At 32.5% G+C, this 18,737-nt stretch overlaps 1 protein-coding gene across 7 annotated transcripts in view; it reads right to left on the reverse strand.

The window, feature by feature from the left end:
- LOC113516739 (protein ultraspiracle homolog) overlaps positions 1-18,737 on the reverse strand; it is a 58,459-nt gene that overhangs the window by 14,005 nt on the left and 25,717 nt on the right. For all 7 annotated transcript variants that reach the window (XM_026901205.3, XM_052901859.1, XM_026901202.3 and 4 more), the window contains 2 exons: positions 13,415-13,625; positions 2,341-2,566 (listed from right to left, as the gene is read on the reverse strand). In XM_026901205.3, the coding sequence (XP_026757006.2) occupies positions 2,341-2,566; positions 13,415-13,625 (437 nt within the window). The remainder of the gene's footprint in view (positions 1-2,340; positions 2,567-13,414; positions 13,626-18,737) is intronic.

Consider the following 18,737-nt stretch of genomic DNA (forward strand, 5'->3'; position numbering starts at 1 on the left):
AATTAGAACATCGCCCATCTCTGTTGATTCCATATTTCGTACCAATCCGTGCGTGATTGTATACTAACATTTAAGCATAAACATTGAAACTTTTTATAGACAACATTTACAACAGACAACGTTTGATAATCTAGATCTAAACATTACAATCCTATGTTTAGAGTTCAAATTTATTCGGTGCCGTGACCTTAACCTATGAAGGCTATACTTGTACATTAATTTCCACATGTACCTATTTAGTATAGTAATCATGACCCCCGTTTTATATAGATCCGCAAGGTGTATACAGTTCAACCTATCGCCCTGACCATTTCTATAGAATGAATTCCATTCATTTCAAACTTGCGTATAGGATCAATCGATTGAATTAAAAGGAAATTCTATTGAAGTTGACTAAGCAGTTTTGATGTGATGCGCGCGCATAAATAGAGAGAAGTCAGGATTAAAGAAATTATCGGATAAGGAAATATAACACTTTAAATTTAGAATTCCCCAATGCTTTAATATTAATATATTTTAAAATATTTTTGAACACCTTAGTTCTAAGGAAAGGTACAGTATAAGTCACAACACTGACATCGATCACAGTGCATTAATTTGTGCATGTCTTTAGACGACAGCTACAATTTTTCATCATGTAATCCGTCACTTTGTTTATCATACTAAATTGTATAAAAACAATATGAACAATTAGTTGATAATCTAAATTACATCATCACCAGTATAAATACTTAAAATATTATATTGTAGTGCAGACTTTATAGTAATAGCCATCTGTTGAAATTGGTAAAGTGTAATTAAAATGAGGTCACATCTAGATTTGGAGGATTGCGTGGTCATGACATCATAAATTCGCTGTCTATTTCAGCGAGTCGTAGAAATAAAGTAAATTACCGTACTTGTTTAATGAACGGACCTTCTTGCTAAAACTACTTTCTTGGTAAGTCTATCATTATAATTTACATATTTAAGGTTATTTTCCAAACCTGGCTGGGGGACTAGGACCTTAAAGAAAGGGCATACATAATTTTAGACATGTCTTTGCCCATTGTTAACTCCTAATTCTGAAATAGACGTTAGGCCCTCTTTCTTATGAGAGAAGCCTATGCCTCTACCATAAGGAGGGTTTCCCTAGTAGCTGCCATGCTTGGCAGGCGGGTTGGCAACTGCAGTTAGGCTTTTGATGATGTTTTAAGTAGGACACTGCTGCCCATTTCTCGATCTTTAACTTCCCTTAGTCGTTACAACACCCACGGTAAAAAAGCGGTGGCCCATTCTATGTCGAAACTACGCATCAAATATGGAATATATATTGCCATAAATATCAAATAAATTGCCTGCGAATGTTTGTGACAAAATATAGAATAATCAACAAAAATGTAAAAACATATAAAGTCCCACTATTTACCAAATAAGCGACTGTGCGAGAAAATCTTTCCGGACAGTGGCGGATAAACCACAAATGAGTTTTTATTTTGCTGTTTTAGCTTGTAGCCTGTATTTCTATTGATATTTTAAATAAATAAAAAAAAATCTTGGTTACTGCCTTATATCGGAGTACTGAAACAATAAGCCACATAGCTATCTAACAATATAACATACAAAATGCTGCATTAGCAGACAGTATTAAAATTGTACAAGCTAAACCTATCAGCATACAATAACTATTCGTCAAATATAAATACCGCTGCGTCATTAACTTCGCAAAAAAGAAACACGATGCAAAATCGATAAGTTGGAAGACGCAGTAAACAATGAATTCTGTACCGAATCACAGCTCAAGCGTTTCTACTACACTCGTTTTAATTAAAAAATCCTTTATTAGCTATTAACACAATCTTTAATTAAGGAGTAAGAGAGGAGAATGGATTAATATTAATTATTTGCTTGTGGCAAAAGGCTTGAGATAAAATCATGAAAATTTCATTTTACAAAAAACAATACATTCATTAGCTCGGCGGTGTAGGGCCAAGTGTCTGTCACATCTTTTTCTCTATAACAAGTGTCAAGACACAATTGTAAAAAGATAAATCAAAACAAAGATAACAAGAACTGCATTTTAAAAAACACAATCGTCTGCTCATACAGTTATAGTAGAATATAGAAACTCACATACAACACAAACCTTAAATACAATACAGTCTATCTTTGAACATTCATCTAATTAATCATTACGCTAAAGAGTCCCCCTCTTTTCAGATTACAGGAGTTTTCACCTTACCTTCTACACTAGCGCCACCTATGACAGTTGAATTTAAATTCTTAATATTATGATATAAAAAAAAAGATTTCATAAAGAAGTATTTATCTTTTGTCTATAATATCTCTACAGTCACCTACCTGTACTGAGCTGCTCGGATGGGCATCTTCGGTGCCTCTCGCGGCTCGTTGCCGCTCCTCTTGGACGGCCTCCCTCTTCATGCCACACGAGAGACATTTCTGATACCGGCAATATTGGCACCTGTTCCTTTGCCGTTTGTCGATGATGCAATTTCGCTCCTCACGACACGCGTATGAGAGATCTTTCCTCACAGTCCGCTTGAAGAAACCCTTGCAGCCCTCACAACTGTAAATAGAGAATAAAATGATTATTTAAAAACATTTATAACGAAGTGTGGCAACGGCGAAATTATCTGTCAATTTTTAAAAAGAATAATTTTCAATGTTTTTGATTGATCACTTAAAAGTGTAACACAGCACTTTTTAAACTAAAACTTTAATCATGAAATCTAAGCTGTTACTGAAAATTTGGATTTTTATGACCAAATTATATTTGAAAAATTCTAAAGCAAATAAAGTTAAAAAAAGTTAAAGTTAGTTAAGTAGGTGTAAAGTTTTTAATGATAAATTTATATGCAACGTGTTGTACGATTAAATTTTAGATTTTAGGAAAAGCATTTCTAAGCAATATAACTTTAAGAAACATTCAAAATTATTCAATTGTTTTTAAAAATTGAAAAATAATTGCGACGTTACACGCTTCGGCAAGCAATAATGAATAAAACAAGGTGTATGCTCTTAAATTTTTTTCTTTCAAATACATCCGAGTAGCATTTAACTAATGCTCTGACTACTCTATAAAGAATTAACAGTTGTGAGCATATTAATTTCTAAATCAAGTCATATTGACTTGATTTAGAAATTTCGTTATTCTTTGTAATATAAACCGTAAAAAAATGATTGTACAAAATAACATACACTAACAATTTTAATATAATACCATAAAGTTCACTAATATGTCTATATTATCATGAACACTCAGGTTGTGGAATGAGCTCCCTGCCGAGGTTTTCCCAAAAAAAGGGAAAGGTTTCTTCAAAGGGGGGGTAAAGAGGTTTTTTCAGGGTCGGCAACGAGCGCGTAATACCTCTGGTATTGCAGGTGTTCATAGGCTATGGGTAACCAATTACCATCAGGTGGGCCGTATGCTTGTTTACCACCTCATGGTATAAAAAAAAGATCACTATATTTAGATAAAAATGAATTACAGAGACAAAATTTCTAAAAAATATTATTTTTGTGCTCCTATTGCCCTTATTAAGACCCCTCATATTAATTTTTCTTAATACGAGGACGTAGTTTACGGATAAAGGAGTCAAAAATATAGGTAACTAAAACAATTTTTATATAAATAACAGTAACTTCATTATTTAACAACTTGCAACACATTACTATTTTCAGACAGTTATGAAATTGTCTATTTCAAGCCAAGTAACTGAGATTGTGATGCGCGGTCAATGTCAATGATCACTTCGTAACTCGGTAACAATGGGACATTAAAGTCGTTACGACGAAGTAAATTGGCTGCATTTAACAGTGTTATCTGCTATATCATTTTACCACATAGGGATACAAACTTTTATGATTATTTTAAGTAAAATAAGTTTAATATAGTGTAATTTTGCCTCTGCTTTTTACAATTTACATTGGTTATTTATTTGCTCGAATAATTCTAGGATACTGGTATATTTCAAGTTGGTAACCCTTATCTAAAACTTTCTCTTTTATGAAGTAGGTTAATAAGGGACGTTTTGAAATTTATTTATTTTTATCAAAAATATGAATAAACTCTCGTGTATCTTATGAATTTTATGAGAATAGAAACTTTTGCTGTCTATTTAAAAGCCCCGTTCTTTTCAATAATGACTAATCAAATTAACTATTACTTCTCTCGTGTGGATTTCAGAAATAGGAAAACAAATGAAGTAGACTTAGTACTTCTAGATGACGTATCACGATAAAACATAGACCAAATTTTAAGCTAGATCTTCAGGAAAACTAGTGTAAAAACCACATCCAAATTTGGTTGAGAAGTTTTGGTTTGACGCCTAAATAAACATATAAACAGATAAAATTACAAAAAAAAATTTTGGCAATCTATTGGCCTTATATTATTTTTTATAAATATCTCCCATGTACAAACATCAATTAATTACAATTTTATTATATCAGTAAAATTTGTATTGAAAAAATGTAACCATTAATCAAATTGGCACGTAATCATATATTTAGATTGATGTTGCCGTTAATATAAATAAGCACACTGAACACATACAGTATATTTTCAATTTACGCAGACATTGCTTACACAAAACCAGAATCGATTAAAGTGTGATCAATAAAAACATACCGATTGTCAACACATTTTATTGTGATCGACGTAAGATTCAAATTTGAATGAAGCTAATCAAATAAATTGAAAGAAGAGAAATCAAAGGGTGTAATCAAAAAAAGATTTGTGAAAATTATTCAGATTCTCATATAAAATGAATAGTAAAATGTTTTATTTTTTACAGTTGCAGTAAAGCAACAGATATTGGCAATTAAGATGGTTTAAATAATTATTTTGCTGTAAGTTTGTTTACGATCTTAATTAACACAGTATAATTAAATTTAATTAAAACAGGTCTCACGTAGGAATAAAAATTAACAAATAGACAAAAATATGGAAATTAATTTTAAGTTATTAACCGGAGCAGACGATGGATCATCTTCGGCGTACATTTTGTCTATTGTATTGCATGCTACAAAGCACACGTCCTTGCAAGTACTTGAAACCGTGTCCTTTGCGGACAAAAGCCCCTTGTCTGCGCAGGCGTTAAGTATGTACGCAGTAAGCACAATCTGACATTGTAAAAATATTAAAAGATCAAATTGCTACTTACTTCAATATCATAAAATAAAAAAATCTGTAAATTTATTTATTTTATCTAAATACACTGCTCTCTTAAAATAATAATAATATTCTACAAAAAAAAAAAGTTTATTTGTAGCAAAATCTACTGACATGATTTTGATAAAATTTTATTTATATTCAATTTGCAACTGATGGAGTTATAAGATAAAAAAAAACATACAACTGAATTGAGAGTCTCCTTCTTTTTTAAGTAGGTTAAAAGAACACAACCGCTGAAGTGAAAAACATTGTAATTTAATTTAATTACTAAAGAGTAGAATAATACTTTATAATTTCAGCCGTTAACTGTCCACTGCTGAACATAAGCCATCCCCATAACGGAAATTTTACCTGTAGTTGCCACGTAGGCTTGGCAGATGGGTGGGCAAGTGCAGTGACACTTATCGAGATGTTTTAAGAGGGACGCTGCTGCCAATCCCTCTACCGTTAAGTTCCTTTAGTCGTCTCTTACAACATCCACAGGAAAGAAAGGGATGGCCTATTCTATGTCAAGACCTTTACCAGATTTACGTTTATATTATGAGATGCTATTTTCTTACTACACAGTTACCTATCTGCAACAGGATGGATTGTCGTAGTTAAAGTCGAGGTGGTGGTGGTCGATGAGATCAAAATGGCATTCTGCAGTACATTAGATACGATACAATACTGATTTACAATTTTATAGGGGATTAGGTCATTAGAGAGTTGTACAACGTAAAAGAAACAGTGTGATATAAATAGAGATTCACGCGCACTATGTACATATAGGTACGTACTACCTACCCGGTATCCAACACGTGCCAAAGAACGAGTTTACACCTCGTCACATCGTCTATGTAAAACTTGATATTATTAAAACTATTTGATATCGCGATTTGCGAGAGAATTGTTAGAAACAAATATTTAATATGAATATTTATTAACACTGATGACCTCAATGGCGCTGTGTTGGACACGTTGCTTCGTGGAAATGAAAAACGACCAGAGGAAAATTTACCAGAGGGAAACTTTGTACAAAAGTCATTTGCTTGGAATGACAACGTATAGGGAGTATCATGGGCGAAACACTATACTCTGTTATGTCCATGGTACTGCTCATGTCCATAAATGACGGTTAACACTTTCTCTCAGGTGGGCCGTCAGCTTGTTTGACGAAAAAAAAACGAATTTTTCTGAATTGACTCTTGGGGAGAGAAGGGACTATTAGTAATGCGAACTACTAGTCCCATTGCTAGCAATATACCCAATATCAAGCCGACCTCCACGTGGGCCCCACTAGAAACCATCACGTTTAATTCTAAATGTATTCATACAATGGGCTAACTGCTCTGCTTGGGGGGAAAGAGATTGTTAGTAATGAAGATTTAGAATCCCATTGCTAGCAATATACCTAACAAAGTCGACTTCCTCGCAGTTCTCCTTGGAAACTATCATGGTTAATTCCTGATAAATTCATCATGATGGGCTAACTGGCCTGTTTTCATTCTCATCTATCACCCTTCACTGGTACTCCGCCAGCGTATACCGTTAGCGCGGGCGGGGTTACCATACCATTTTCACCTATCAAAAAAAAACTGATCTGCTTTTTCATCTTCGCCTATCATCACTAGGGCCCCGCCAGTGTATATACCGTTAGCGAACGCGGGGTTACCATTCTATTATCATTCATAAAAGAAAAAGAATTGTCTCAAATCTAGGTGTTCTTAGTTGTACCCTCAGATGTTCGTTACCTGGTCCCTCATAATTAGATTGAGAACTAGGACATCGACGTGATTGTGTGAAACTTATTTATAATTATAATGTTATTATATATTTTTACTGATGTAAGGTTTGCTGTTCGCAGAACAAGGGTAATAGTTCGAGTACAACTCGTAGGTACCTCTAGAAGGAAATTGTTGCAAGAGCCTTAGATTATATAGATCAAGTGTCTCCATACAAATGCTTCGAGATAAGCGTATCAACTTTTTCATACAATTTTGCGTGATAAATAGTTATGAATGTTTCTTTTATAACTTCTATATTTATTTTGTCTTATAAATTCTGCATTTATTAAATGCGTAAATACTTTATTTATTAAATAATACGTCAAGATACATTTTATTCATAATGATATATGAATAAGCTAATTTGACAATTAGCTGATAAAAATTTACCGGTTTTTGAGATTCTATGTTCTATCATATAGATAATTTAAAGCAAGAGCCGAACTAAAACTAAAAAAATCCAGAATCACTAAGTATAATATTAATAATAAATCTCCTCTCACTTGTATTACATTTGTTATTCACCTACAGGATACCTATTCTTATTCCGTTTTCATAAACATATGCGAACTGCATTGTATGAGAATAGAAAATTGTTAGCACGTGAATAGATATGTGTTATGCTCGTATTATCAGGTATGTACACAACTATTTTCACTTGCATATCTTACATTATGAGCGAAACAGAGTTTATCTAATTATTTGTTAGATTTTCGCGTTTAAACTACTGAACTGATTTAGCTAAAAAAATATTAAGAAGAACCTATTTTAAATTCGATAATTCGCAATTAATGATGTCTTCGGGCCTAGATGCCAGTAATCTAATCTGACACCAAAAAAGGAGGTTGAAAAACTTGATTTGGAGTTGTTTCTCCCATTCAGGAATCATGTCACTTGGTACATAGGCGCATATATATATATATATATATATATATATATATATATATATATATATATATATATATATATATATATATATATATATATTAGGCAAATATATTATTGATGAGGTGTCTTACTAAGATCGCGAGGTTAATTCGCGTATATATTTTCGCTTTTCTTTTTAAGTACATTGTTGTGTTGCTGATGCAAGACAGACGTATATACAACTTATTACCTGTCGATGGCGTCAATTCAATATAAAAAATTCTCAAGGTGAAAATGAAGTGTCTTTTGCATGGAATTACTTACCGGTAACCGAGGATCGATAGAATTGTAAATCGCTCTGATAATGTATAACAGTGTAGCTATACAGCATAATGGGGTCTACTATGAAAAGAAGCTGCGAATTTTCTAAACATAATGAAATACGATACTGAGAGCGACAATTCATTTATCATTAACAGTACCACAAAAGACGGAAGGATGGATCTAAATTAACAAGAACTTTGAGAGCATTCCTTTCGTGATTTCGACGGTAATTACAGTTCACGTTTCGTTCGTCTTTGAAATTTCGGATAGATTTTCATAGTAGGTAGGCATATTCTATCAGTAAGTACCTACCTACTTGGCATAGTTTAAACGCACGTCCCACGCACAACCAGTACAACAATAATAATTTTTTGTAAGAAATAAGGTGTAAAATCTTTAATTTTGCGCATGCCATAATATTTTAACACGCGATCTGTAAATGTACCTACAAACTTTTTTCATATTTTATATTTCAAACTAACTGTTTTCGTTACTTCGTCTGCGTTTCATTTAAATAGTTTGATAGTCCTAGTTTAGGTAAATTGTACATTTCACAGTTCTTTAACAAATCGGTCAAAGAAACCCTTATAGAGTGACTTTGTTCGCCTGTTACAACGCTATGCCTCAAGAACTACTACGGCTATCGATTTTTTTGAATTAGTATATAAAGTATTATTTATATACTAATTCAAAAAAATCATAAAAAGTATTATTTAGTATATAAAGGTGCATGTGAATAACACAGTAAAAATAATGTTTCAAACTATATACTACAACTGTAAACAAATTTTGTTCAACAGTTCAGTTTTTAACCACAATTATGACCTATTATAAAAAAAAACAAATGCTGCAATAAAAATAATAACTATTAGGTGTCTATTTCGTAGAAGAAATTTAATAAAGGTAATTTTATCTCATATAAGGAACCCTCAGTGTGTGAGTTCAACTCGAACCTGAAAGGTTTTCTTTAGTTTTGTTGTTCACTATTTTTGCTCTTTTATTTCTGTCTATACGTGTCTAACTTCTATCATAGTAGCAGAGCACAAGTATTGTGCTCTGCTACTTAAAGGTCTAGTCTCAAGATGACATCTTATTATATTATTATATATGTACCTACTAGTTCAAATGTGTATATATATATATATATATATATATATATATATATATATATATATATATATATATATATATATATATATCCTATATTTAGATATAATAAAACTGTAACAAAACCATGTTTTTACATTACACAAAATCTACTAAATGGGTACTGATTAAATTTTTTAATCATTCGAAGAGACACGACATAAAAAATCCTTTGAACAAACTCCGCATATCCAGCAAAAGAAATGACTTATAATTCATTCATATTGACAATATCACAGATGAATAAATACAATATCAAATATTGAATTTAATTTATGGGACTTTCTAAGTCAGATATAATTTGATATGAAACTCGAAATATTTATTTTCCTTATGATCATCCAGCCGACAGTAATAGCAAAGCAAAAAATTTAATACATCACGAGTACGCGTAAAAATTTACTCTATTACATTCAATCAAGGGATATTTTCTTTAGATTGCTACAATCAAGACTGCCGTACTATTTTATTTTTATAGTAGTAGAAGTAACCAACAAGTTGACGGCTCACCAGTGAAAGGAATTACCGGCGCCTGTAGTCACTGTCAATACAGATTTTGCCTAAGGCTTTCGCCGCTATTCTTGAGGACTATGCCCCTTGCGAGCAATTATATTTTGTTAAGTTAAATATAATTTACGTTAGTTTTATACAGAACGTAATTAATTGAGCATAATACGATCCAAAATCCAAGAATAGTTACTAATCTCGTGTCCGATAGATAAATCGTTATTACCTATATTTTTATCTTTTTATTTTTTATACATATATTTTTCCCTCAGTTTAAAAAAATATATATAAAAATTATATTATATTAAATATTACATGAAAATTCGGAAACAAGTTTTACAGAGCATTTTTTTTAATTACATTTCTCTTAATTTTCCCGAACCGCAAGAATGAACAAAAATATCTGTTAATTATTAAATTCTGACTAACGAGGAACTAAAAACTAAAATAAAAATAATATACATGAACACGTGGTTTATGTTTATTGTCCAAATGACGTCAAAAGGAGGTTTTAAATGAGCGTGGTTGTTTTTCGTGCATATTGTATGATATTTTCGTCAGTTCTGCAGTCTATATATATATATATTGAAAAAAAAATAGAGGAAGGGTTGTAGTTCTTTTTTATAGTTTTTTTGGGCCTTAATCATTTCTGTTACAACCTGTATGTAACTGAACTAAAAGGAAACTACGCAACATCTGCACAGAACTCGTTTTCTATCGTTCCGCGGGTATTTCCTGAAAAGAATTCTTGTAGACTTACCTCAAGGTTCTAGCGATACTGCATAGTAACTACTTGGTGTCGCTAGAACCTTGAGGTTAGTCTACAAGAATTCTTTTCTGGAAATACCCGCGGAACGATATAAATACTTGATTTACGATGCACTGATCAATCAAGGGTGTGTAACCTTTGTGTTGAAGAATAAAAAAAGAATACGGTTTTATATAATTATAATCCTATTTCCTATTTTTTTTTTGATGGGTGAAAATGGTATGGTAACCCCGCCTGCGCTCACGGGATACGCTGGCGGAGCACCAGTGAAGGGTGATAGATGAGAATGAAAACAGGCCAGTTAGCCCATCATGATGAATTCATCAGGAATTAACCATGATAATTTCCAGGTAAACCACGAGGAGGTCGACCTGGTTGGGTATATTGCTAGCAAAGGATTCTCAGTCTCCATTACTACTAATCCCTTCCCCCCTCTATTTCTTATTACTTTATCGTAATAATAGATAAAAGAATAGAAAGATTATATTTTCATGAAATAGTTGAAGTTTCACTTTCACTAATAATAACATAAGGTGGATCTATCATCAAGCGAAATTATATATACTATATTAATTCACTTCTATAAAGATGATACGCTGATATATCGATCAGGGGTAATTTAGGTATAAAAAAATATTTTCAAACTAGAATGACCGAAATTCATCTGAAGAAATTGAAATTATGGTAAATATGAAATAGTTAGCATTCTTTTAAGGATGATTTTTGCAAATGAAACTGAATCTTTAATATTTTATTTTACTACCAACGTTAAAATCAGAAAGGAGAATGTTCTCAACTCGCCTGTATTATTTTATATGCGTAGGTTATGTAATGTCTTCGCTCATTCAAAACCAATATTCCCTATTTTTAATAATAGTATTATTAATAATAGTAATTTAGTCCCTGTAAATCTTAAATTATATAATTGTGCCTGTATGTACCCTCTAACTGTAATCCGAAACTACGTCATTATATCATAAAAGTAGATTGAACCAGAAATTTTAGTAAATAAGTTGAGTTTTCAAATAGTTATAATATTGTCAAGGGTGATTTGCACACGAACATTCCCGTATTTACAATCTGTCATTCAATCAATCAGTTATAGCTTATGACGTTAAAAGGTCAAAAGCCTTCCTCAACTGCTTCCATCTCACACAGTCGATGGTCAAACAATCAACACACTAAACCCAATCAAGGATGCGTAGAACTTTGAAATAAATTAGTGTTAATAACAGCAATACAAAGGGGGGAAATATATTGTTAGTAATGAGATTTAACAACCTCATTGCTAGGAATACACATTATCAGGGCGGCCTCCACGCGGTTTCCCCTGGAAACCATGGTGGTTATTTCTTGTTTAAGTGGTCACTATGAGCCAACTGACCTGTCATCGGCCTCACCTGTCACCCTTCACTGGTGACCCGTCAACGTATACCGATCCATCTTCACCCATAAAAAAAATAGCAATACAAATTCTTTGTAACCTTAAAAGAGAATGACAGAATTAAAGTGACAATAGAAAGCGTTCGTTTTATTACTACTAAAAAGTAATCTTAATATTAGATAGGACACATTTATAAAATTGACCCTTTTGAAAGTTTTGATGTAATAACAAAAATTAAAAAGAAAACCAAAATAACGTAGTTTGAAAAAAGAAAGCGAAATTGGTCGCTGACATCAGTAGGGGGCCGCCCTAGAGCGACGTACGTCGACCAAATAGGAGATGATTGTGCTGAAAAAGGGCCAAGTCCAAGTTAAAAATACTCATAACCGGCCAGCCTGTATTAATATATTAATGAATATGTAAGAAGCAAAAGAGGTCTGTTTGAATCATCGCATTCTATTATTTCTGTCTACCCCAATAAGAGACAGGCGTGACACATATATTTATGTGAAAAGGAAATAACATGAGTTAATAGTCCGTAGCTGGGCCAATTCACCGTACATAAAATTATATGTATTCAAAACATAATAGAAATATAACGGCACAAAAAAGAAAATTTGTATTTTATTTGTTTGAATAAAATCAAATCATCCATAAAGGCGTGGGTGTCCGTCGAGTAAATAATCACAATCACAACCTAACAAAAGGTAAATAACGTTCCTCTTTGATGTTGGGATAATTTCTAAAAATTGTATAATATGAATTTAGATATGAATGGGTATATTTTAGTACAAATTATATAAATTATATCAAACTGCTGTGGAAGATAAAGGAACAAAATTACGCATTTTTGTTTGTAATGTTGCAATAACAAAAAATGTTTTGGTACAAGTCGTACTTTTGCTATTAGCATTCCATACCATGAGTAATTTATAATCACATAACTTATTTTTATAATATAAATTATACCCAATATAAAGAATCTTAGTCATAAAACAACAAAAGATTTTTTTATAAATATTATTTATAAAAAAAAATCTTTCGTTATACATATACTCATACTGTTTTTGTAGCCTAATAAAAAAAATCGATTTATACGCTTGAGTGATTCATATTGGAAAATATATAAATCTGTATACATAATTAAAGATCCAACAAAAAGCCGACTTCAATTGCGACAAAACCAGTTATTTTAATCTAAAAACTAAACTATTTTGACCGATTTCGATTACATCTCTATAGAACTAATCTGTAAGTATATTCTTTCAGATACAATAGAATTTTCTAAATCGATTTAGCACTAACGAAATTATGTAACAAATATAAAAAAAGACAACCGAATTGAGAATTTTCTTCTTGAAAACGCTAAGTCAGACCGATTTCAATTAAATTAGATAAAGAAATGTATTAAAGCCCAAAAACTGACATTAAGAATAGATTTCACCTAGTCATATTTTAAATAGTCGATAACATACCTGAATACTCCGTAGTGTTTTCCTGACGCCCTATCACCGCATATTGAGCAGAGGTGCTTAGAACCGCTTAGGGGATGATTTGGTGGATAATTTTTGAAGGAATTAGGTGGTGAAGTTGCATCTTCTCGCAGCCCGTCCAACATCGCCGTGTCCGGTTTCATCTCCGGCGGGGACATTGGGCTGCTCATGAAGCTGCTCTCAAGGTTCAGCCCTGTCGACAAAAATATTCTTTTATACAACATGGAATGGAAAAGTAGCAGACTGTCCACCTCGCAAAACGTTTTTTTTATGACTGAAAATGGTATGATAATTCTAACTACGCTATCGCTATACGATGACGGGGCACCGGTCAGAGTAGTTCAAATGCGAATGAAACCATCTCAGTTAGCTTATTAGTGACAAATTCGCCAGGAATTGACTATAATGGTTCCCATGGAAGATCTTGTTGTGATGGAGCCGCTAGTTCTCATTACCAACAATCACTTCTTGGAAAAATCGTAACCTTTATAGATATGGACAGCAAACATATCGTCATAGTCGTAGAATACTGACGGATATATATATTTAATATTTGTAAGATCCGTCAGTATTCTATGACTATGACGATATTATTCAAAGCTATATAACATCTCTCTTGTGTTGCCATTCCTAAGGACCACGATGTTATGATTTTGTACTGAATAACTGCGCTGCACAATTCCAACCCTCAATTTGATATAAAGTTGTTCGAGGAAGCTGTTTGAGGCGAAACACTATACGATTATATATGCATATGACTTTGTATCAATTCACCCACGTTATGAACAAAATGACGAAATAAACAACAGAACACAAAACGAAAAAAAAAACCTAATAAACGCGCCAAAATTAAAACAATTCATAGCAACGCGACAGATGTGGATTTTCAATTTGGCAGACAGCACCTGTCTGTCCAAATAGTTATTAAACTTAAGAGCTTCACTATAATGATCAAAATTATCAGGGTTTCTGAAATATTAATTATGAAATCTTTACGTAATATGAGTTTTAATAATAGCGATTTTATTTCTAGCAATACTCTGATAAGCTCGTCGTGTGGTCCCGGCATAGAATAGGCCATCCCTTCTTTTCTCTAAGGACTAAGAGAACTTAATGGTAGAGGGATGGGCAGAAGCGTCCCTCTTATAACATTTCCAAAGCTTAATTGCGGTTGTTAACCCGCCTGCCAAGCGTGGCAACTACTGGCAAAATCCTCCAATAGAGGGAGGCCTATGCTCAGCAGTGGACAATTAACGGCTGATATGATTATATACCCTGAAAGGGAGGTGAAGGAATTGTTAGTAATGTGGATTACCAGTCTCATTGCTAGCAATATAAGCAATCCGGTCGACCTCCACGTGGTCCCTCCTGAAAACTATCGTGCTGAATTCCTGGTGTATTTATTACGATAGGCTAACTGACCTGTCTTTCCATCTTCACCTATCATACTTCACTGGTGTCACGCCAGCGTATTCCGTTAGCGCAGGCGGTGTTACCATTCCAATATTATACATTAAAATATATATACCCTGAAAGTTTGATATATACGCGATGGCCTCTGAAAATTACATGATTACTTGCAGGTAAATTCATTACTAAGAATCAAACGACCTAACTTCTTCCTCATCTATCATCCGTCATTGATATGTACCCCTTCATTTGTAAAGTAATAACGTAGGCGGAGTTAAAATTCCATATTTATCTATTGATAATATGTATAGAACAACCGAGCTGGCCCTTTTGATAAATGGCAAGCGAATTCATCGATGGAATAATCATAGCTAGCGAGCCCATTAGATAGAATGAGATAGCAACGTCCCAATGTTTCGTTCCAACTTATGGACTCGCGATAACCATTCTATCGATGTTACCACTTGTCTAGGGTGACTGAAAGATTTACGAAACATCAACAACGCGTAATAAATTTTTTCTATGACAATTTGCAATATACATTCATATTTTGATGTATATGTATATAAATGGAATTGGTAGAAGGAACTCGCTGGTAAATTAAGTCAACTCAATTTACTGAATCTCGTAAAAAACAAACAAATCATCAAAGAGAACGCATTAAACATTTTAAATCACCACTTCTTACAATCGAATAAACAGTATGGTGGCCGGATGAATTTATTTCTTTTTATGTAATTTTTATGTATGAAAAAAATATGCATAGAATGTGCACGTCAAATACACCGGAAAATAAAAAGTGTTTAGATTCAACCGACAAAACCGGTCCATTAGTCGGAGCCAGTCGAGGGCTACAGTCAACAGCAGACAAAAAACCAAATAAACATCGGAGCCACCCTCTATGTATGTATTAGAATGGTTTAGTTTTTTGCAGATATTATTGAATATTAACGTGTTACTTTTAAAACTATGTATAATATATACATCTATCAACGTCAAATATTAAAGAAAAAACATATTTACATAGGTATTTATGACAGCATGGCGTCTCGAAGATGACTGTGCCAATTGCCAACAAACCAACTGACAACTACAACCCAATGCACAGCAAGTATATTAATGAAGTTCGTAAGAGATTCTCAATATTTCTTGTGGCTATCGTACCATTTTCTAACCAATTTGCACATTTTTTTATATAATCGATAAAGTGTACTCCCACATTAGTTTTGTGATGAATAAAACTGCTATTATTCTTTGTAGAGCACAAATTAAAATCTATCTGCAGACAGGAATATTTACGACGCTTTATTAGTAATCGTCAGTTCATTTAATAAAAAATGAAACAAAACACCAATTTTTTTTATGTTATGTACGTTTATAATGAATGCTTATTAAAAACATCACCAGTTATTATTAATACCTACAAGTCAGGTTTGTCAAATCTAAACAAATATCATCATCATTATACATATATCACTCCTGAACATAAGCCTCCCCCTTGAAGGGTTTTACCAATAGTTGCCACACATGGCAGGCGGATTGGCAACCGTAGTTAGGCTTCGGCGACGTTTTAAAAGGGTCGCTGCTGCTTATTTATTTATTTATTTAATAAGGTTCACATACAACTTTTACATTTTACATGCAACTTAATAACACAAAAAATAATTTTGCCTAATGTAAAAATCTTTTATACGCGAACACCACATGCACTATTATAATATTTAATAAATCATTAACAATAACAATAAAATTATCTGAATAATAAGTAATTATGAACTTATGTCTAAGATTTTCCGCAATAAGCTATATCTGCTGTTGGTGGGTCCAAAATTGATGTCAATTTGATCGCTGTGAGCATTCAGAATCCTACACAATCTGGGTACAGGCGAGTTGGCTCCTAACACTGTTCTTCTTAACGGAGGACATAAAGGTGTTATCTGTTTCCGAGGTATTCTAGAGGGAACACGAAAGTTAAACAATTGAAGCATTTGTGGACAATCTATTATATGCGTCAGTATTTTAAAACCAAAAGAAATGTCAATAAAATCTCTGCGTTTTTCTAATGAGATGATATGAAAATGCTTCAGCTTGTCAATGTAAGAGGAGTTTTTTATTCCTTTATTATTTAGATACGAGAGGTGCCACAAAAATCTCTTTTGAATACGTTCAATACGTAAAACATGTGTACAATAATGTGGACGCCAGACTACACTACAGTACTCCAGTATACTGCGGACAAGACTATTATATAAAATAATTTTGGTTCGACTATTACGAAAATCTTTAGTGTTTCTTATAATAAATCCTAACATCATGCTAGCTTTTTTAACTACATTATCTATATGAGGCACGAAAGTTAATTTTGTATCAAAGGTCACTCCTAAGTCTTTTATGGTGTTCCTAGATTCAATTATTTCATTTTGAATATGGTAGCTGTAATCAATAATGTGCAATTTTCTAGAGAATTTCATATTAAAACATTTTAGTGTTTAAATTCATGCCATTTTGGAGACACCATTTATGTAGTCTACTTAAGTCGTCTTGAAGCTTTAATGCGTCCTCAATAGTTGTAATCAACCTAGCAAACTTCAAGTCGTCTGCGAATATGTATAACTCAGAAAACTGGAAACAGTTTATGATGTCGTTAATAAATATATTAAAAAGGATCGGCCCCAAATGAGATCCTTGGGGAATACCTGAGACCACCGAGTGGAAAGAAGAACGGTATCCATTCAAAACTACATAAAACGAACGATTGGATAAATAAGACCTTAGCCAGGAGAGCAAAGCACCCGTTACACCATACGCAGAAAGCTTATATAGTAATATTCTATGTGGAACTCTATCAAAAGCCTTGCAGAAATCGGTGTAAATAACGTCGTATTGCTTACCAGCGTCAATTGCATTCACGACTGATTCAGTAAATGTACTGCTCATACCACAACCATTAGGTTTCCTTAGTCGCCTCTTATGACATCCATGAGAAAGGAAGGAGTGACCCATTCTATGCAGGGACCACACGGCGAACTAAACTAATAATAAGATTGATTTTTTTTTGTTTGTTTTGGATAAACTTTAAAATAATTAACCGATTTTAAAAATTCCTTAACCTACAGGAAACTTCTTAGCTAATAACATGGACTGTATTTTATTAAAAAAAAAACACACCATGCAAAGCTGTGGCGAGTTGCTAGTATAACGTATCTAGATATCAATTTATCAATTACATGCTTTTAATAGCTTCCACTTAAATAGTTACAGGTCTCGAAGAATGTACTCGTAAGCACCTATATAAATTATGTGACTTTAGATCGTATCGTAGAATTCTACAATTAACTATAGTGTATTTATGACCATAAACTAAGCTATAACATATATAAATCTATTCTATAAGTTATAGGTATTTAAGTACCTATTATTTGTTAAGTTTTACATTAACAGACACAAAACATATTTATATAAATTTATTCATACAATTTTCATTAATTGCAGTTGTTTATTTAATAAAATAGTTCAAAATTACATTGTCGAGTATGAAATAAGAAAAAGTTCACAATGATTTACACTTAATTTGCAAATGATAAATATAGTTTGTTATTAACAGATGTCTTTATTACCTATAATAAAAGGCTAAATAACTTGATATTGTAATATATTTTAACTAAAACAGGAGCTAAACATTTTATGATAATACTAGCATTTGGAATTACAATTATCACAGTAAATAACAGCCTCAAAATAGAAACATCTATTCCAAATTTATAATTTGATATTAAGTTTTACCAATCTGTTGATATTTATTAGATATGTGTATGAGATTTTCCCGAATATCAATAACATTGAGTTATTATGAAAAATCATTTCTAAAGATATTGTAAATCAGTAAAGGAAGTTA

Source organism: Galleria mellonella, unplaced genomic scaffold (genome assembly GCF_026898425.1).
Source record: "Galleria mellonella isolate WM207_F2 unplaced genomic scaffold, CSIRO_AGI_GalMel_v1 utg83, whole genome shotgun sequence".
Classification (NCBI taxonomy): domain Eukaryota; kingdom Metazoa; phylum Arthropoda; class Insecta; order Lepidoptera; family Pyralidae; genus Galleria; species Galleria mellonella.